At 39.5% G+C, this 18,104-nt stretch overlaps 1 protein-coding gene across 1 annotated transcript in view; it reads right to left on the bottom strand.

Annotated features, from left to right (window-relative positions):
- yes1 (YES proto-oncogene 1, Src family tyrosine kinase) overlaps positions 1–18,104 on the bottom strand; it is a 56,760-nt gene that overhangs the window by 5,566 nt on the left and 33,090 nt on the right. Inside the window, exons 7-11 of the mRNA XM_057857220.1 lie at positions 17,049–17,204; positions 12,294–12,473; positions 7,452–7,528; positions 3,993–4,146; positions 3,769–3,900 (exon numbers count right to left, since the gene is read on the bottom strand). Of these exons, the coding sequence (XP_057713203.1) occupies positions 3,769–3,900; positions 3,993–4,146; positions 7,452–7,528; positions 12,294–12,473; positions 17,049–17,204 (699 nt within the window). The remainder of the gene's footprint in view (positions 1–3,768; positions 3,901–3,992; positions 4,147–7,451; positions 7,529–12,293; positions 12,474–17,048; positions 17,205–18,104) is intronic.

The following is an 18,104-nucleotide window of genomic DNA, read 5'->3' as shown; positions in this document are numbered from 1 at the left end:
GTCATATGATACCCATAAAGAATTCAGGGATTTAAGCATTAATTCACAAGAATTTACAATGTAAAAAGCTCTTCGCGGTGATAAGGCGGTGCCACAGTGGCTTAAAGTCTAGCAGCACATTCAACATATTGACGTAAAATAAATTCTAACTGCCCGTTTTTTTGTTTGGTTTTTTTTTGCTTTTAACCAAGAATCGAGACTGTTTTACGTCCATATCTATTAAGAATTCAGTGATTTAAGCATTTACTCACAAGAACTTCCATCGTAAAAAGGTCTGTGTTTTCACTCGGTCAGCTTTGAAGGAGATAGGTCTCCTATTATGATTTGGATGTACTTGAAACAGAGCGAAAGTCAGCTAATGTGGATTTGGTTCCTGTTAACAGAAATGCTGACATGTCACTGGTATAAATATAAAACACATTTGTACCATCAAAGAGTTTAATGCGGGCTATTTTACGGCCTTTTAATGTGTAGTTGTCCAATACGGGCCCGCAAATTCTTGAAGATGCACTGCCAACAAATAGGCAAGGAGGAGGAACATCATCTCTGCATCTGCGACCACACAATATGACTAGGGTCTCACTGCTATATCATAATGATTTTTCTGTGTGCCATTTGTCCTACTCCTGTTCTGTTCTGCTAAAAAAGTGCAAGATTTTTTCATCTAAACAGGAAGTCCCTTCCATGGTGACCATTTGTGTGACATAATAGCCTTGCAAAGATGGGACTCATCGAGAGGTTAGGAGTCAGACCGCAGCAGATTTGTCACATGGCTTTGTGGGAAAGGGGTCCCATTATCTCACATGGGAAGGAGACAATAGAATGGTGGCTATGTCCAAATGCAAAACATAAGCTTTCATATGTTCTGACACTAAAAATAGTAGTATACTTAAAAAAAAAAAAAAAAAAAAGTTTCCATGCAGCTGTCTCAACACGACTATAGAAAGGAAGAGAAGTCCTTCAGATGAAGTTGAATTAATTACATTGAAAGGGTTTTTCGCTGTGGCCACAGGAACCAGATGGCGGTCAGGTCAGCCATATGGCGGCTCTGTGATCAGTGCAAGCTGCAATGCTGTCCTCAGACACTCACAGATGCACACATTTGAAAAACTACCACCAGAAAGCCACATCACAATTGTTGAAACAAACAGTGAACTCAGTGGAAAACTGATTTTGGATCCTTGCTAGAATTAGAATTAGAGCTGAAACGAATACTCGAAACACTCGAGTAACTCGATTTTAAAAATTGATCGAGGAATCTTTTACCTTATTTTTCGCACTATAACTCGCACCTGAGTATAAGTCGCACCAACCATAAAATGCCCAATGAAGAGAAAAATACATATATAAGTTGCACCGGAGTATAAGTCGCATTTTAGGGGGAAATTTACTTGATAAAATCCAACACATAGAACAGAAACGTCATCTTGAAAAGCAATTTAAAATAAAAAAACAATAGGGAACAACATGCTGTATAAGTGTAAAGTATAATAATGCTACAAGATGCATGAACAACGAAATTCGAATGTAATGTCCTCACCAGGACGCTAAGGCTCAGTCCTGGCTATACAGCGAGCTAAACTCCCAAATGACTATGCTGGACGTCCGTATAATTTGCTGACTTTATTTTGGCCGTCGTTATGACACCATCATTTGAAGAGTGAAACTAAAAATAGAAATAATACAAATCAATTTCGTCCTCCATTTTGCTATTACAGCAATGACACAAACGGTTAGCATGTGTTCGCTAGCATAAGCACATCATTCAAACAACCATACAACTGGCTCTAAGTGTCTTCGCGGAAAAAAGTGCGAGTGCGCCCCCACTTGGGCGTAAAAGCGCCACAGACTAAAAGCATGCATTTCAATATTAAAAAAAGTCAATAACACAATTGAACACACATTGCCTAAGGAAGAACGCGAACATGGCCATAGCTATTAAGAGTTATTCAGATAACTATAGCATAAAGAACATGCTAACAAGTTTATCAAACCATCAGTGTCACTCCAAAACACCAAAATTACATGCGAAATGATATAATAATGTGTTAATAATTTCACAGGTAAGTTGCTCCTGAGTATAAGTCGCACCCCCAGCCAAACTATGAAAAAAAAAAAAAAAAAAAAAAAAAAAAGCGACTTTTAGTCCGAAAAATACGGTAATTTTGCCAGCTCTAAGCATGACGTTTAGCCCGGATTACTTTTATTGCGGCACAACGCGCTAAAGCTGTCCCGACTAGTCGACGTCATCAATGACGCAAATTCGTCGACGAGCACAACATCCCGTCGACGGTTAATGAAGAGTTAAAAAAACATATGCGTGGAAAGTTGAGAATGTCGGACACTCGGTATGCAAGCGGGGAAAGCGGCACAAAGCCAAAAAAGTGCACCAGAATGGCCAAAACATTGACTTATTTCAATGAAACGTAGGAAGGTAAACTATTGTGTCCTGCCTCTTCAATGCCATGCTTGCATATCAGGCTGCACGTAGGCTGTGAATGAACACCTAGCGCGCTCTCACCAAGTTGTAAATTTGGAAGATGACAGGAGACAACAAGCTGGCAGATCGTAAGTCCATTTAACTAACTAATGACATGTTTTCTTGAAGTTGCTAAGCCTGTCGCGATATGCAATGAGTCCATTTATTGCACGGTAAATAAAAATGAGGGCGGTAATTTGCACGGCTGCGCTTTATCGCCGTGTGCATGCGTGCAGGCCAAGGGATATATTTGATTTCAACCATGGATGGAAAAAGAAGTAACAACAAAGACGCCGACGAAAGCGAAGAGAAAGGCAGCAAGAAAAAGCAGAAAATGTAAAAAATGTGGGAGCATTTCAAGCTGAAAACCAAGGCGAACACTGTTTCATGTATTCACTGAAAGACAGCGCTTGCATACTACTACAACACGTCTGCAGCTCCACCAAAGGCACCCTGTTTACTCTGAGAGCGGCACAAGGTAAATTTAAGTTAACGTAGCGCTAATAAATAAGATTAACGTTACTGTACCTTGCTAATGTAACGTTAGCCCTGCGAAGGGTTAGGTTTCTATTCATTATGATTACTGTCAATGCGTGGCTTTCATTCAAGCTTTATTTAATCTGCAAAAAACACAGCGCTGTAGAGTGATAAGGGTTTAAAATAAAAACATAATAAAGCTAACTGTCAATTTTAACTCAGTAATCATTGATGGATAAAACACCAAATAGCACTGGTGCCTAATGTGCTTCAATACAGCAAGTATCATACATTTATTTTGAACACTGCAAAAACTCCAAATCCTATCAGGACTTACAATTTAGACAAATTTAAAACTTAACTAGTACTTAAAAATAGCTTGACACAAATGGAAATTCAATTGAAACACATGGGGAAAATACCCAACTTTCAAGTGATGTGTGATCATTATCAAGCTTAATGATATTTTTAGGTAAGAAACCAGATTTTTAAAAAAATAAGATCTGAAGTTTTTTGAGTAAAAGCAGTGAATTTTTTTTTTTTTCCTAGTCACATGTGAGATGCAAATGTTGGCTGTTTTCAACAATGTACATCGAAAATGAAGATGTTGTTCGTCTAAAAATAGTTCAATATTAGGTGAAATATCTTTGTTTTCTCATGTATATTTATAATTGCTCTTTAATTAAAAAAAAAAAAGTTTTATCCGATTAATCGATGAAATCTTCAGTAGGATACTCGATTACTAAAATATTTGATAACTGCAGCCCTAATTAGCATAGCAGCTTCTTTTACATGGTTAAAAAAAGGCTCACCTGGATAGGGCACTCTGCCTTTGGTGACCAGTTCAGTCAGTAGTATACCAAACGACCAAACGTCTGACTTGATAGTAAAGCGGCCGTATAGAGCTGCTTCTGGCGCCGTCCACTTGATTGGGAATTTTGCTCCTGAAATGAAAAGGGAGACAGTTTGACGCGGTGGTTCTAAATGTTTAAATTTTTTTTTATTTAATTGGCGACACATTGGCAAGAAAACACACCTTGTCTGGCCGTGTACTCGTTGTCTTCTATGAGCCGTGCCAGGCCGAAGTCGGCAATCTTGCACACCAGGTTGTCAGCAACCAGGATGTTGGCGGCTCGCAGGTCCCTGTGGATGTAGTTCATCCTCTCGATGAAGGCCATGCCATCCGCAATCTACCCGGAAACGGTAAATACAGCAAAAGCATTGTAAAAGGTCATGAAAAGAGCGATCGGGAGAGTAGTTCTACAGTAGTTTTAGTAGTAGTAGCAACGGTCGCGTTAACCGAATATTTTCCGTCGTTGACCGGTTTCTTAAAAGGGTGACGGAAAAAACTGAAGTCCGTCCGTCATTTTGACAGGTTGCAATTCACACCCCAGACCACAGGGTGGCGAGTGAGCATATTAATTAGCTATTGTCTCTCTTAATGCATGACGTCGTTGGCTATTCTGTCAGAATATTGTAGCATATCCGGGGTCTGGTGGCGGCACCGTGATTGACACATCAACGCAAGGTTCTTATTGGTGCACCAGGGCCAGCGCCTCATCCAATTGGTGGACTAGATTGCCGCCTGTGTATAGACCCCAATCACATGACGTCACAACTCCACCCCCCTGACTTGAGCCGCCATATTGTGTGTCAACTCGTCTTGTTTACACATTACTGCTACGTACATGCCTCCTATTACGGCGTGTTTTTCTGCTCGTTAATATTAATAATCAAAACGGTGAAGGTGTGTGTGGCGGTTGGTTGCAGTAACAGAGAAGATAGACGGAGAGACTTGAAGTTCTACCGTATTCTGAGAGACCCGAAGAGGAGAGCGAGATGGACTGCTGTAATTCGACAAGAAATCTGGGCACCAAACGATCACCACAGACTATGAAGTATAAGCCTGAACGATATATCGTTTAAACATCGCCATCGCGATGTGCGTGTGCGCAATAGTCCCATCGCAAGTACGTGCGATAGTTTTTTTTTTGATCCACATACGCCTCACTTTCTGGTCTGCGCACAGCCTCCTACCCTCCCTCTCCCAGCCTTTTGATCCTCTCAGTCACTGCGGCACAACAATGGCTTTGATCTGGCCAAAGAAGCAGACTTCACACGGGCATCTGTCAATCATCGTTTAACTTGTTAAACAGTTGCAAGGAAGCCGCGCTGGAATGAATGTGTGTACTGCGGGGACGTTGGAGACATTTAAATGCCAGAAGTGATCATGAGGAGTTTGAAATTTCTACATGTCACTTCAACGGTCACAGCTAAAGTAGATAAACAGAAGCATTTAATAAAGCCAAGCATTTATCTGCTACAGTACTTTATTCTTGTTCAAAAATGATTTGGTTGGACAGTTATGTTTAAAACTTATCATGATTAAGAAATTTGAAGTGCTTAAAAACCATTTATTTACATACATTTTTTAAATCACTTTGGGGGGGGGGAAGAAAAAAACATGTCTTATACACGGTGACCCAAAAAAAAGTTTACACTGCCATAATACAACTTAAATGCCATGTTTATTCAGTTTAGAATTATAATTGAATCACAAATTATACATTATTGTAAAGAACATGTACAGTACACTCTATTTTTCAATGTGTCCTCCCTTAAGTGTCACAACAGCCTCCAGGCGCCTGCGGAACGCTTCTTTATGTAGGATGCTGTCATCTTTTCCCAAGATCTAACAATGGACCTCTCCAAGGCTGCCACAGAAGTTTGTGGCTTCTTACAGGCACTGTCCTCCACAGTTGCCCATATGCTATAATCCAGGGGATTGAGATCTGGACTATGGGGTGGCCACATATCACCTTGTCAATTAACTTTTTGGTCCGCACAGATCGGCACTTCCAGACCCAGGTTTTCGTGAGGCTGTTCCAGTATCTTTCAGCTTCTTTTTAACTTTGTAGACGGCACATCTGGATATTCTCAGATTTGCTGCAATCTCAGTAGGTGTCAGACCGGCACGCAGCAATTCAGGTACAGCTAAAGTTTTCTTCATTTTCAGCAGAAGCACAGGAATTGTACAGACGAGAGATTACCAGCTGCACTGAGTGACCTTAATGAATCACTTAAGCATGACAACCTATTTAGATATGTTTCAATGGCTTTAAACAAGCAGTCAACTGAGTGTAAACTTTTTTTTGGGTCAACCTGTATGTATCTCTTTCCAATGCTAAATCTGAATAAATACATGGGGCACAAAAAACACACACACAAAAAAAAAATTTTAAATGGGGGGGGCTACTTCGCGGTTTTTCACTTATCGCGGCGGGTTCTGGTCCCTATTAACCGCGAAAAACAAGGGATGACTGTACACTGTGGTGATCTAAAGTCTTTCCAAACAGCTATTTAAGTCATCTTGTGAAAATATCTTGAAAAAAATATATATACATTTTTTTAAAATATCGCAATATAATATCGCAATATATCGCAAACACACAAAAAATCGCAGCAATAGTTTTTCCCAATATCGTTCAGGCCTAATGTAGTAGTCATTTTATATCTGGTAAGATGCATTTAATATATATTTAGAAGATTTTGGGCTGACAACCACAATTAAGATCATTGTGTGACGTTGGTGATTGGGGTCAAAATAGTTGCCTCTTTTTCTTTGGGGGCGGAGTTGTTGTTTTGTTGGTGTTGTTGGCGGTAAGCAGAGTAAAAAGAGGGAGAAAAATACCACGACTTCCGTGTTTAATTTTTCGCCGCCAAGCAAGCGTTACAATATTAATTAAAAATGAATGAAAACTAAATACTATTGAATATGTCATCATTATCATTTAAAAATTTTAAGTGACGGGTAAAAATAGATTATGACCGGATTTTTATGACCCTGTCAGTCAAAATGACAGACAACAAAAATTTCTAGCGCAACCTCTGAGTAGTAGTATTAACTAGTTTTTATAATACTAATTAGAAATTATAATACTACAGTCTCAAGACCACTGAGATTTATTAGCTATTCTAACAATTTAGAAGAATGTTATCTTTGAAATGAGAAATAGTTTCAAAATCCCTTGAGCATTGCGTTCATCAGAGGTTATTTGAGCAAGATTTGAGGGCTAATCATGTTCACGCAGGTTTGATTATTTCCAAAACATCACGTGTCTGCCAACACCCATAAAAGTGCCTCCCTTTTATCTTTACTGTATTCTCAGTTCCAACCATGCTGAGTGAGTAAGTGTGAGTGAGTGTGGTGATGCAAAGTGAAAGCAAAACAAATCACTAGATAGAGGCATTGCGGGAGTCTAAGGGGCTCTGATGAGCAGCACTTTGGCTCCATAGGCAGCTAAGTGTTGGAGGACGAAGGGAGGCACACAGGTAGGGCCAGCAAGCCAAGCGAGAGAAAGCTTAATATTCAATGAATATAAAAACCCGAACAGCGAACCATGCACGGCACTTGTGTCAACCTGACTCGCATGCTTTGTTTTGACACGTATTTCCTTCACTGCTTAACAAGCAGAGGCCCGTCTTTGCATCTTACCTGCGCGGCCATGTCCACCAGCTGGGGCAGCTTCAAGTATTTGCCATCTCCCTCCTTTAAGAAGTCCAGCAAACTCCCTGACAAAAGTTTGAGGAGCAAGAATAAAAAAATAAAATATCATATAAAAATAGCAAAGTGGTACATTTAAATTGCGGAGGCCGAATTAACACTGCATAGTTTAAGCAACACAAGGATAAGAGCCTCGGGAAATTAATGAATTTTGTTTTTTGCTGTCAAGTAGCACAATTAAGATGTGTATTATGGCAACATAAGAGACAATCTTAATGTGGCGCTAATACATATAATTTAATATTCAGATCAGAATAAGGCTGCTTGTAGATGTGGATAAAACTCAAATAATGCAGCATAAATGCACAAATTGGATCAATAAACTCCGCTGTAACAAAAACATTGCTTCTACTTATATAACAAAGATCCACTGAAAATATGAACTTCAGTGAAAAGTCCCAAATAATTGCATCTGGCTGGGTCACGCACAATCAGTGTTGTTAATAACGGCGTTACAATATAACAGCGTTACTAATGGCGTTATTTTTTTCAGCAGTGGGTAATCTAATTAATTACTTTTCTCGTCTTGGCAACGCCGTTACCGTTACTGAGGACGGAAAGGCATGCGTTACTATATTCGTCGAAAAGTCTGAGGGAGACGGACTCACCGAGACGACAGAGCAGAGGAGTAGGGAGGAGGCAAGAAAGTTGTGACGCCGAGCAAACGCGATCCTAGGTAGCTCCAATAATACATGTTGTAGCCGATAGCCTACAAACTACGCCCGCATGTTATGGTAGATATGGTAGACATGGTAGATATCACATGTACTGTACATAGATATAACTAGATGCAAAATGACAGACATGGCACTAAATGAGTTAGTAGACAGCCGCCATCTTAAAGCAGTAGACTTTTTAGGACGGCTCTGTTGTAGAGAACCTTCCTCGCGAACCTAAGTAACTTTTAATCTAAAATACTTCTAAATCGGCAAAATCTTGACTTGAATCTATCTTTAAATGATGAAACAGTTTTAAAACTTTCATATGTCGAAAGTAGAGAGAAGGGAACTAATGCAATAATGGGAGCAATTTTAACAACTTTTAACAGCTGATTCAGGGTAAAGGGTAAATTAGGGTAAAGAATTGGGCTCGGGCCAATTGTACCAAAAACCTTCACAAAAAACTTCCCATCGTGTGGCCAATGTTTTTTTTTTTTTTTTTTTTGAGGGAAAAAAAAAAAAAAGTAATTATCACCAATTACTTTGCCGCGTAACTAATTACTCTTACATTCAGGTAATTGAGTTAGTAACGCAATTACTTTTTGGGAGAAGCAATTTTTAACTATAATTAATTACTTTTTTTCAGTAAGATTAACAACACTGCTCACAATACCATACGATTTGCGATACAAGGCTCACGATAACCATTATCTCACAATATGGCGACAAAACAATTATCGATACAATGGTAAGGATATCATTCTATTCTACAATTAACAGTTAATCAAGCTCTTCCATCCCTCCATCGTGAATTAAAACGAGTATCAGTAGTGGACGTCCAATCGATTTGAAGTGTGTTTATTCACTGCTATCCCTCCTACTTCAAATGGATTGGACTAGGGATGTCCCGATCCAGGTTTTTGCACTTCCGATCCGATACCGATATTGTTCACCCCTTTCGATCCGATACTGGCCGATACCGGCCTATCTGAGCATGTATTAAAGTTTAAAATTATTTAGCCTCCTTACTTAGTTGTCAGACTCATGTTGAAAAGGGTTTTAGTACTCTTGATAACAACTAGCCAGCTGAATTAGGTGACTTTGAATAACACACAATCGTTGGTAACAAGAAACTGACCTGTTTATTCAGTGATAAACACAAAATATTATAAATAACAAACACAAATGGCATATTCAGTCAGCAAACGTGCAAATAATATTGTAAACTGTCTAAAAAAGTAAAACACACTAACAACCTCAGTGGAAAATCAACTATTAACTCAGCATCAGTTCTCTGCTCTTGATCAACTGTACCAAGGCTTTAAAAAAATCAGTGCAAATAATACTATTTTAAACCAAAAATGGCTTCTACTCCCCAATCTTCTCTACACTTTGTTGCTCCATCTCCAGCTATTCTACACACTCCCTTCAGCTGTTTGCCCTGGATGCAGTCCCAGCATGATGGGGAGATTTTTTTTGACAAAGACAGGCATTCCAAGATGCTCAGGTGACGGCTGACATTTTTCCCTATAAACTTTAAATTTACATTGCAGTCATAATGTAGGAGATGCCATGGAGGTTAATTGGGAGACGGTAATGCTAGTGTGCTGAAGGTTTGCCATAAAATGCGGACCGGATTTTAGGGAAACCAAAGCAAAAACCGAAATGGATAAGTAGCGTTCTAGTGGAAAAATTTTGCTAGCAATCTGTTGGTTCCCTTTTTTTTTTTTATTAAACAATGACACCTTTTTAAAACGATATTATCGATTCTTGACAGGAGCCTTTTGGGATACAAAGTATCCCGATACATACAGTAACCATTTCGATATAGTGTCATACAACTATGTGGAGGTGACCCTCATGTAATCATCCCAGGTCCTCTAAGCATTTAATGGTAAATGGACTGTACTTGTATAGCGCATTTATCTGCATGGTTACCATATTTGTACTTTCATTAAGCCAGTCATATATTCCTGGCTTACGCTTTCCAGATTTTGGTTTTTGGTCTTGAAGAGAGTTGAAAACCGTTATTTGGACAAAGCAAGTTAATTGCCGCCATGTGGTAGCATTTATAGGCAATAATATAACCAGGGGTGCACATATATTTTTTTGCCCAGGTTCTCAGAGGAGGACCTGGAGATGTGACTTGGTTGAGCTTGAGAGCCGACCCGCCTGATGCGATAAAATTATGACAAGCTTTACTTAGAGCCAATTACCTTTAATTAATTATATTAACAATTAATGCTTGATTATCAAGTGACACAACAAAATTGCCATTACTTTGAAGTGAAATGTAAAGAAATAAACATAAAAGCACTAATTCAAAATAAAGGGCATTCATATGCGGCTCCCACATTAACTCCAAGCCTTTGTAAAAGTGGGATGTCCTCCTCATAAGAGCTCATTGAACGTGCATGTTTAGCTTTGTGAAATGCGAGCAAAAACACGTTTGTCAGTGCATGGCGCTGTTCTTCAATAAAATTTTTCTTGCCTGGTACACCAGACTCAACGCTGTTCCAGCTATTGAGTCTGGCCACCATTCCCACGGATACAATTTCCAGGGCGGAGCAAGCCACAGCAAACAGACAGCGGAGTGGACCAATCAGCGACGGGCAGACGTGACGTTATTAACTGACGACGGAAGGACGAGGGACTTGCGCGCAGAAGTAAACATACGAAGAGTTTATTCAACATGGCCAGCGCGAGACAGACTATTGTCAATGACTCGTGTCGCTGTGTTTTTGGTAATTTAAAACAGAATTTACCGCGGATTGGAACATGTTCTCGGTTATCCCGTTGACCATCTGTGTTGTGGAGACAACTTTCAGCGCACAAGAGTGACGTTGCTCGTGAAGAACACGTCACGAAAATAAACAAATATGATTTGTCGATTGATTTTGTACCTGCTCGAAAAGGCCGTTAATGGGATGTTTCCCAGACTATTTCTCTCAGTGTTTGAAAAATACAGGGAGAATAGTCTGGCAGAGCCAGGCAAACATTTTTCCACCACTTGTCCATAGGGCGAGTGGGGTCCTGTCTGACATCGATAGTTTGCTTAATTGCCACATGCTCTGTTTTTTTCATGCTTTTCAAAGTTTGGATGGCTAAAATTCTTTGACCCTACATAAAATGCGCTGCTCTTATTAACGACATTGGGATTCTCACGGCAAATGTTGCACCACATTTCCGTGAGAGCATCATTTGCTTCTAGCCATGGTACCTCCAGCAGCCACTTTTCAGCAAAAGTCCTTTTTTGCGGTAGCTCCGGTGACGTCTCTGTCGTCTGTCTTTTGACGGGGGTGGGGGAACACGGAAATAATTACTCAGTGGGGCCTGCCTCTTTGACATTTTGAGAAGTGATTTTCTCGTGTCTGCCGCAAATACAGTGGTCAGCCATCGGTACGCAAAAGCGTATGGAAGCCGTTGAGGGCCAGCGCGTTTGTCTCTGTCCAGTAGGCATGCGTGCATGCGGACCACTTATGTGCACCCCTGAATATAACAGTATATCGATGGGGCGAACATTGTGGATTTTATCAATCCATAGAAGGGCTTGGCTCCTATCTACAATTTATTTATTGTATATATTATTTACATGTGTGTTGTTACTGCCTGGTGTGAGGTTGTTTTTTTTTTCACTTTTTTTTTTTTGAGGGAATTTCTGTGCAACCTGGGCGCAGGCACATGCAGTTTGTTTCAGGTACGGCACTGTAAAGACAGCCACTGGATACTACTGGATTATTGCATCTTGAAATATCATGTAAATAGACATACTGCGCTGGTGGTAAATTTGAGCCTAAGCGATTATGTAAAGTAGTCGAGGATAAATGGCTTTTAGGCACATAATGTGCGGGTGGAATGAGCTAGCTGGAATTTTATGTGGCACGTTGTAACGTTTCTGCTACTGAAGAAACTCGTGAAAGTCTCCACTTAATACTCTAAGGCTTTATTACTGTGGATAATCACTTCCACAACAGAGTAAGGCAAGGAGGTTATGCGTCAGCCAGTGTACACACACAAACTTTACACACAACGTTGCCGAGTAGTGACGCCTCGGGGCACTTTTACTCAAATTGGAGAGGACAATACTATTCTGCCTTAGCAGTCCGGTACTGACCTTTGCCCATGAACTCGGTGACAATGTAAATGGGTTCTTCCGACACAACGGCGTAGAGAGGCACGAGCTTGTCGTGTCGCAGTTTCTTCATAATCTGGGCCTCCTGCAAAAACGCCTCTGGGGACATCGTACCTGGCTTCAGGGTTTTAATGGCTACCTTGGTAGTACCGTTCCACGTGCCTGCATTTGACACACACAAACAAAACAAAAAAAAGACAATTGTTATCAGGGCTGCAGCTATCCATTATTTTAGTAGTCGATTAATCTATCAACTAGTTAGTTCGAATAAACGAGTAATCGGATTAAATGGTAATGGTAAATGGACAGTACCATATTGGCCCGAATATAAGACTGCACTGATTATAAGACAACGCCCTCTTTTTCAAGACTCAAGTTTGAGAAAAAAAGACTTTTTGAACACCAAATTAATTTTTATACATAAATTATAGTACACCCGAAACAAATGATTATAACAATATATTTGAGAGTAAAGGCATGTTATTTTGTCTCATTCAAATCTTAATATCTGAACATTTAAATATGTAAACTAAAGTGCAACCACATTCGTAAATGGATGGCTTCTGGTTTTTGAAACGTAAATAAACCAATCTATTGTGATAAAACAACAAAATTCCAATAATTGCATTAACCATCAAAGTGAAGTCTAACTGTAACTGTAGTCTTGAAACAAATCTGAATAAGGAAAAATATTGCAATAAAATAATGACAGTAGCTGAGATCTATCATGACAGAACATCGCTTCAATGATATCTGGCGCCATCTAGTGTCGTGAATGGGGAGAGTAGCTGAGATCAGTCATGACAGAACATCGCCTCAATGATATCTGGCGCCATCTAGCGTCGTGAATGGGTATACTGTCTAGACCGCGAATATAAGACGACCCCCTCTTTTTCAGGCTTATTCCAATGCAAAAAAACACTGTCTTATATTCGGGACAATACGGTACTATGTTGCACATTTATCTAAATGGTTAGCATGACCAAAGCGCTTTACATTACCACACATTTACACTTTCACGCACACATTCACACACCAATGGGGTTAGGAACATTTAATGCGTTGCAGAATGAATTTTAGGAGATATAAAACAAAGGATTGATAAGATTGCACATTCAAAAGAGCATTAAATCCGAATACACAATAAAATTCCCGAGTGTTTCTTCAAATTATGCAGAACTGCACTTTCATTTAAAAATTAAAATACCTTATATACCTCAAACGGTGTATATATATAAAAAAGGATCTAAGTACAGCATGAGAACAATTGGCTAACATGTATAGCAAAAGTACACTAGAGTAAATGCTATAAAACGCTAACATTTTTTACAATTCTATTCAAAACAGCTAAATATACTTATTAACTAAACTACGAATGCATTAGGGTTGTCCCAAACGACTAATTTCCTCCCGATTAGTCAGCAGACTATTTTTACGATTAGTCGCCTAATCTAATAATTTTTTTTTTTTTTACTACTTTAATAATGAAATTTTTGTTGAAGCTTATTAATTCACAAAAACATTTTGGAACACCTACATTCTTTATTAATGTATAAATAAATTTGCCTGGTACACCAGACTCACCGCTGTTCCAGCTATTGAGTCTGGCCACCATTCAGCGGATACAATTTCCAGGGCGGAGCAAGCCACAGCAAACAGACAGTGGAGTGGACCAATCAGCGACGGGCACACGTGACGTTAGTAAAACGACGAGGGCAGGACGAGGGACTTGCGCGCGGAAGTAAACATACGAGGAGAGTGGACTTTATTCAACATGGCTAGCGCGAGACAGACTGTTGTCAATGACTCGTGTTGATGTGTTTTTGGTAATTTAAAACTAATTTTACCGTGGATTGCAACATATTCTCGGCTCTCCTATTCACCACCTGTGTTGTTGTGGAGACGACTTCCAACGCGCAAGAGTGACGTTGCTCGTTAAGAACATGTCACGCAAATAAACGAATCTGTTCTGTCGATTGATTTTGTACCTGCTCGAGAGGCCGTTAATGGGCTGGTTCCCAGACTTTTCTCTCAGTGTTTGAAAAATACAGGGAGAACAGTCTGGCCGTGCCAGGCAATAAATAAATAACATAAATCAATATAATAAATAATAATAATAATAATAATAATAATAATAAATCAATAATAAATCACAAACAATGAGGTCAAATGATGCTGGCATTAACTAGAGCAAAAAAATGTAAACGGAAACACTGAGACTTCACCTCTTTAACAGGAGTCAAAACAATTCTCACTCTTTTTGTGGTATGTCATTGTCTATATTGTTCTAAATGTTAAAATGAATTGAAATGTCCCGGACAACCATTTTCAGAATACTTTGTGTGAGTTCAGATGCTTTTTCTGGTGTGCATTCTGCATTTTTGGGGGAGGGGAAAAACTGTTCAACTTTTGTTTGTTTTAACCTGAAAATAGATAAAGTAGAGGGCACACTGAAATATTACCACAACTATTTTGAATGAGAGGCACACATACTCACAGTAACAGAAATTAAATATACAGTATTAATTTTATAGTAATTATACTATAATACTATATAATACTATATGTATATACAGAATGATACTTTATAATATAAAGTGACTAACATTAGTGCAGTCATGGATTACAGTAAGCAGGCCAGTGCTGTTTCCATATATATTTTCATTATATTATGTATATACAGGATGTATGTATATATTTTCCCAAGTGGGAGCTTCCATGATCCTAATAAATTTAATAATAATTTTTTTAAAAATTATATAATTATATATATATACATTAATTATTTTATTAAATAAAAATGCACGTTGATACGACGCACATAAAGGTAACCTCCATTTTAAAAAACATCGTTAGAAAGTTGTATGGACTTACAATCCGCTAGCTTGTTGTTTCATGTTGTCTTCAAAAATTATACTTGGGTGACGGCGCTTCAAGTGTTCATAGCCGACGTGCTACCGTGGTATGGGAGCTCAACTTAGCAAAGAGTACACACAGTGGCACCCTCCATATTTTCCTTGATATAATTCCAGGCTCTGGCTATTCTGGTCCGCTTTTTTGGCTTTATGCCGCTTTCACGTGTTACCAATTCTGCCCTTTTTGGCAATTGGCGGTGTTTTCAACTCCACGTCGTAATGAGGAGTGAACCGGCGATTCATTTGGCTCGTTGTCGTCGGTTCGTCTGATTTCCTCTTCAGGAAGGCGGCGGCGTGCATAAAAACACCGAGAGGCGTCGGATGGCTCTTTATAAATACTTTTAATGTCCAAAACAAAAACGCAGGGGCTGCAGCCACTGAATTCGGCGCTACCCGCGCAGTCGCGCACTTTCCAAACTCATCGATCTCACTCCCTCTCTTTCGCTCACTCTCTCTCGCTTGCCCACTTTCTTCCTCTTTGCTCAATCTGACAATGCCGGTCACATTGAAATAACAGCGGCCCCCTTGGGGGTGTTAGTAACAACCGCTTGCATCGCGAGCGCCCGCCATTCTAAACTTTATCCGCATGTAATTTATTTTTTAACCTGTCAATACCCGTCGACGGTATGTTTTGCCCGTCGACGCATTTCCGTCATCGATGACGTCAACAACGTCGACTAGTCGGGACAGCTCTAGAATGCATAAAAAAAACATTAGCTAAAACAAAAAAAATTACCTTATGTTGGTCTTAACAAGGGGCAGCTGCATTCAGCCATGTTAAATGAGTTATGTCATATTCACTGTTGCCACTAGAAGGCTGTGTATCCACTCAAATCAATAAAACTATATGCAAACTTTCAAAACAAATTATGTCACTCTAAAGATTACTTGAAGCAGCAAAATTTAATTCGAAGGTTTTTTCCTAATCGAATTACTTGAGTTAACTGATTAACCGTTGCATCACTCATAATGAAAACAAACAATGTGCACAGTGCAATAGTAATTATGTACGGACCATAAAATGATCGTCATTTTCAACTGTCTTGGTCCTTCCTCACAGTATAAATGCGACGGCATTTTCACTTTTACATGCATAACGTAAATGTGTTCCAGATTACACCGTTTTCCAAACAGCCGAATAATAATAATCTGGTCGAAAGCTACTTGCTCACGCCCTGTTTACATACAATGACCCGGGTTGGGAGAGCCAGTGCTTTCGTCATGAGAGCCGACTTCCATGAATGAATCGCACTGCGCATCCACACACGATCACACGTGCGCGGAAAAACCAAGTAGGGCACTGGTAATAGCAACTGCGTGATGGTAGAACACGGCGCAATGGAGGTCACATGTCGTGATTAACATTTCTGGAATTAAATAAGTGAAGTCACTAAGGGAATAATCAGCAGGAGAAATGGAGGGGGGGCATCAAGAAGAGAAAAAAGAGCGGAGGAATTCCTGGGATTGCACACTTGCAGGTCGAGGCTTGCTGCAGGCCTAATGAGGGAGTGAGAGCAGGGAGGATGCACGCTGGCGAAGTGAAGCGTAGGAGGACGACCTGCCATTAGCGCACACGCGTGTGCCTTTGAGCGTGAACGGTCTGCGGTCGTCAGCGCTTTTTCAGATAAATAGGCCAGCTCTTTGCTGAGGTCCATAACTCAAAGTGTTTATCAATCATCCTGTAAGCAGTCTGTAAGTATTCCTCCCTGTTAAATATACATGAACTATAAAACGGATGCTTAGTTTCCGGCTGCAAGGTCCATTTACTCATTTGTGATCAAACATTCGTTACGCTATGCCACCCTGATGTGAGCTTTCTTACCCGTCCAGACCTCTCCAAAGCATCCCTGGCCAAGCTTGACTTCCAGTCGCAGGGACTCTCGAGGAATCTCCCATGCGTCCTTGGCAAGTCCCTGAGTCTGTGGCTTCACGGTGGGGCACACCGTCGTCAGCTTGTAGCACAAACCGTCGGCGTGTTCTGTAGAGGAGCAGCCACGTGGAAAAAAAGAGATGGAGGAGTAAAAATGTCAGTAAATGATATTACATGGCTGATACTAACTTAACGGTACATTTTTTTCTACTCGATCAATTATCATACAATTGTTCCATCACACAAGCAATCGCATTGGGAGATAAAAAACACATTAGATCTTGTTCTTTTTATCCCAATAAATTTATGTTCCAAATTTATTCTATCATGATGAGATTACCTCATAGGTTTGTCCTTCCCATTTACAACCACTGGCAAAAATGATGGAATCACCAGTCTTGGAGGATGTTGAAGCAGTTGTTTAATTTTGTTGAAAAAAAGCAGATCATACACATGACACAAAACTAAAGTACCGTATTAGCCAGAATACAAGATGGCCCTGACTATAAGACGACCCCTCTTTTTCAAGACTCAAGTTTGGAAAAAAAGACTTTTTGCACACCAATTTTTATACAGCAAATAATTACAGTACATCTGAAAAAAATGATTATAACAATATATTTGAGAGAAAAAGCATGTTATTTTGCCTCATTCAAATCTTAATACCTGAACCTTTAAATATGTAAACTAAAGTGCAATCACATTCGTAAATGAATGGCTTCTGGTTTTTGAAATGTAAATAAACCAATCTATTGTGATAAAACAACAAAATAAAATAAAATAACTGCAATAACCATCAAAGTGAGGTCTAACTGTAACTCTAGTCTTAAAAAAAATCTGAATAAGGAAAAAAATAAATTATAATGCAAACTGGTTAAACTTGAGAGTAGCTGAGATCTGTCATGACAGAACATTACTCCTCAAGTTCAGCATTCGCTTCAATGATATCTGGCGCCATCTAGCGTCGTGAATGGGTATAATTTTCTAGACAGCGAATATAAGACGACC

The sequence above is a fragment of the Corythoichthys intestinalis genome, chromosome 14 (assembly GCF_030265065.1).
Source record: "Corythoichthys intestinalis isolate RoL2023-P3 chromosome 14, ASM3026506v1, whole genome shotgun sequence".
Classification (NCBI taxonomy): Eukaryota; Metazoa; Chordata; class Actinopteri; order Syngnathiformes; family Syngnathidae; genus Corythoichthys; species Corythoichthys intestinalis.
The sequence above is the reverse complement of the archived record's forward strand: the minus strand, read 5'-3'. Positions and strand labels throughout refer to the sequence as shown.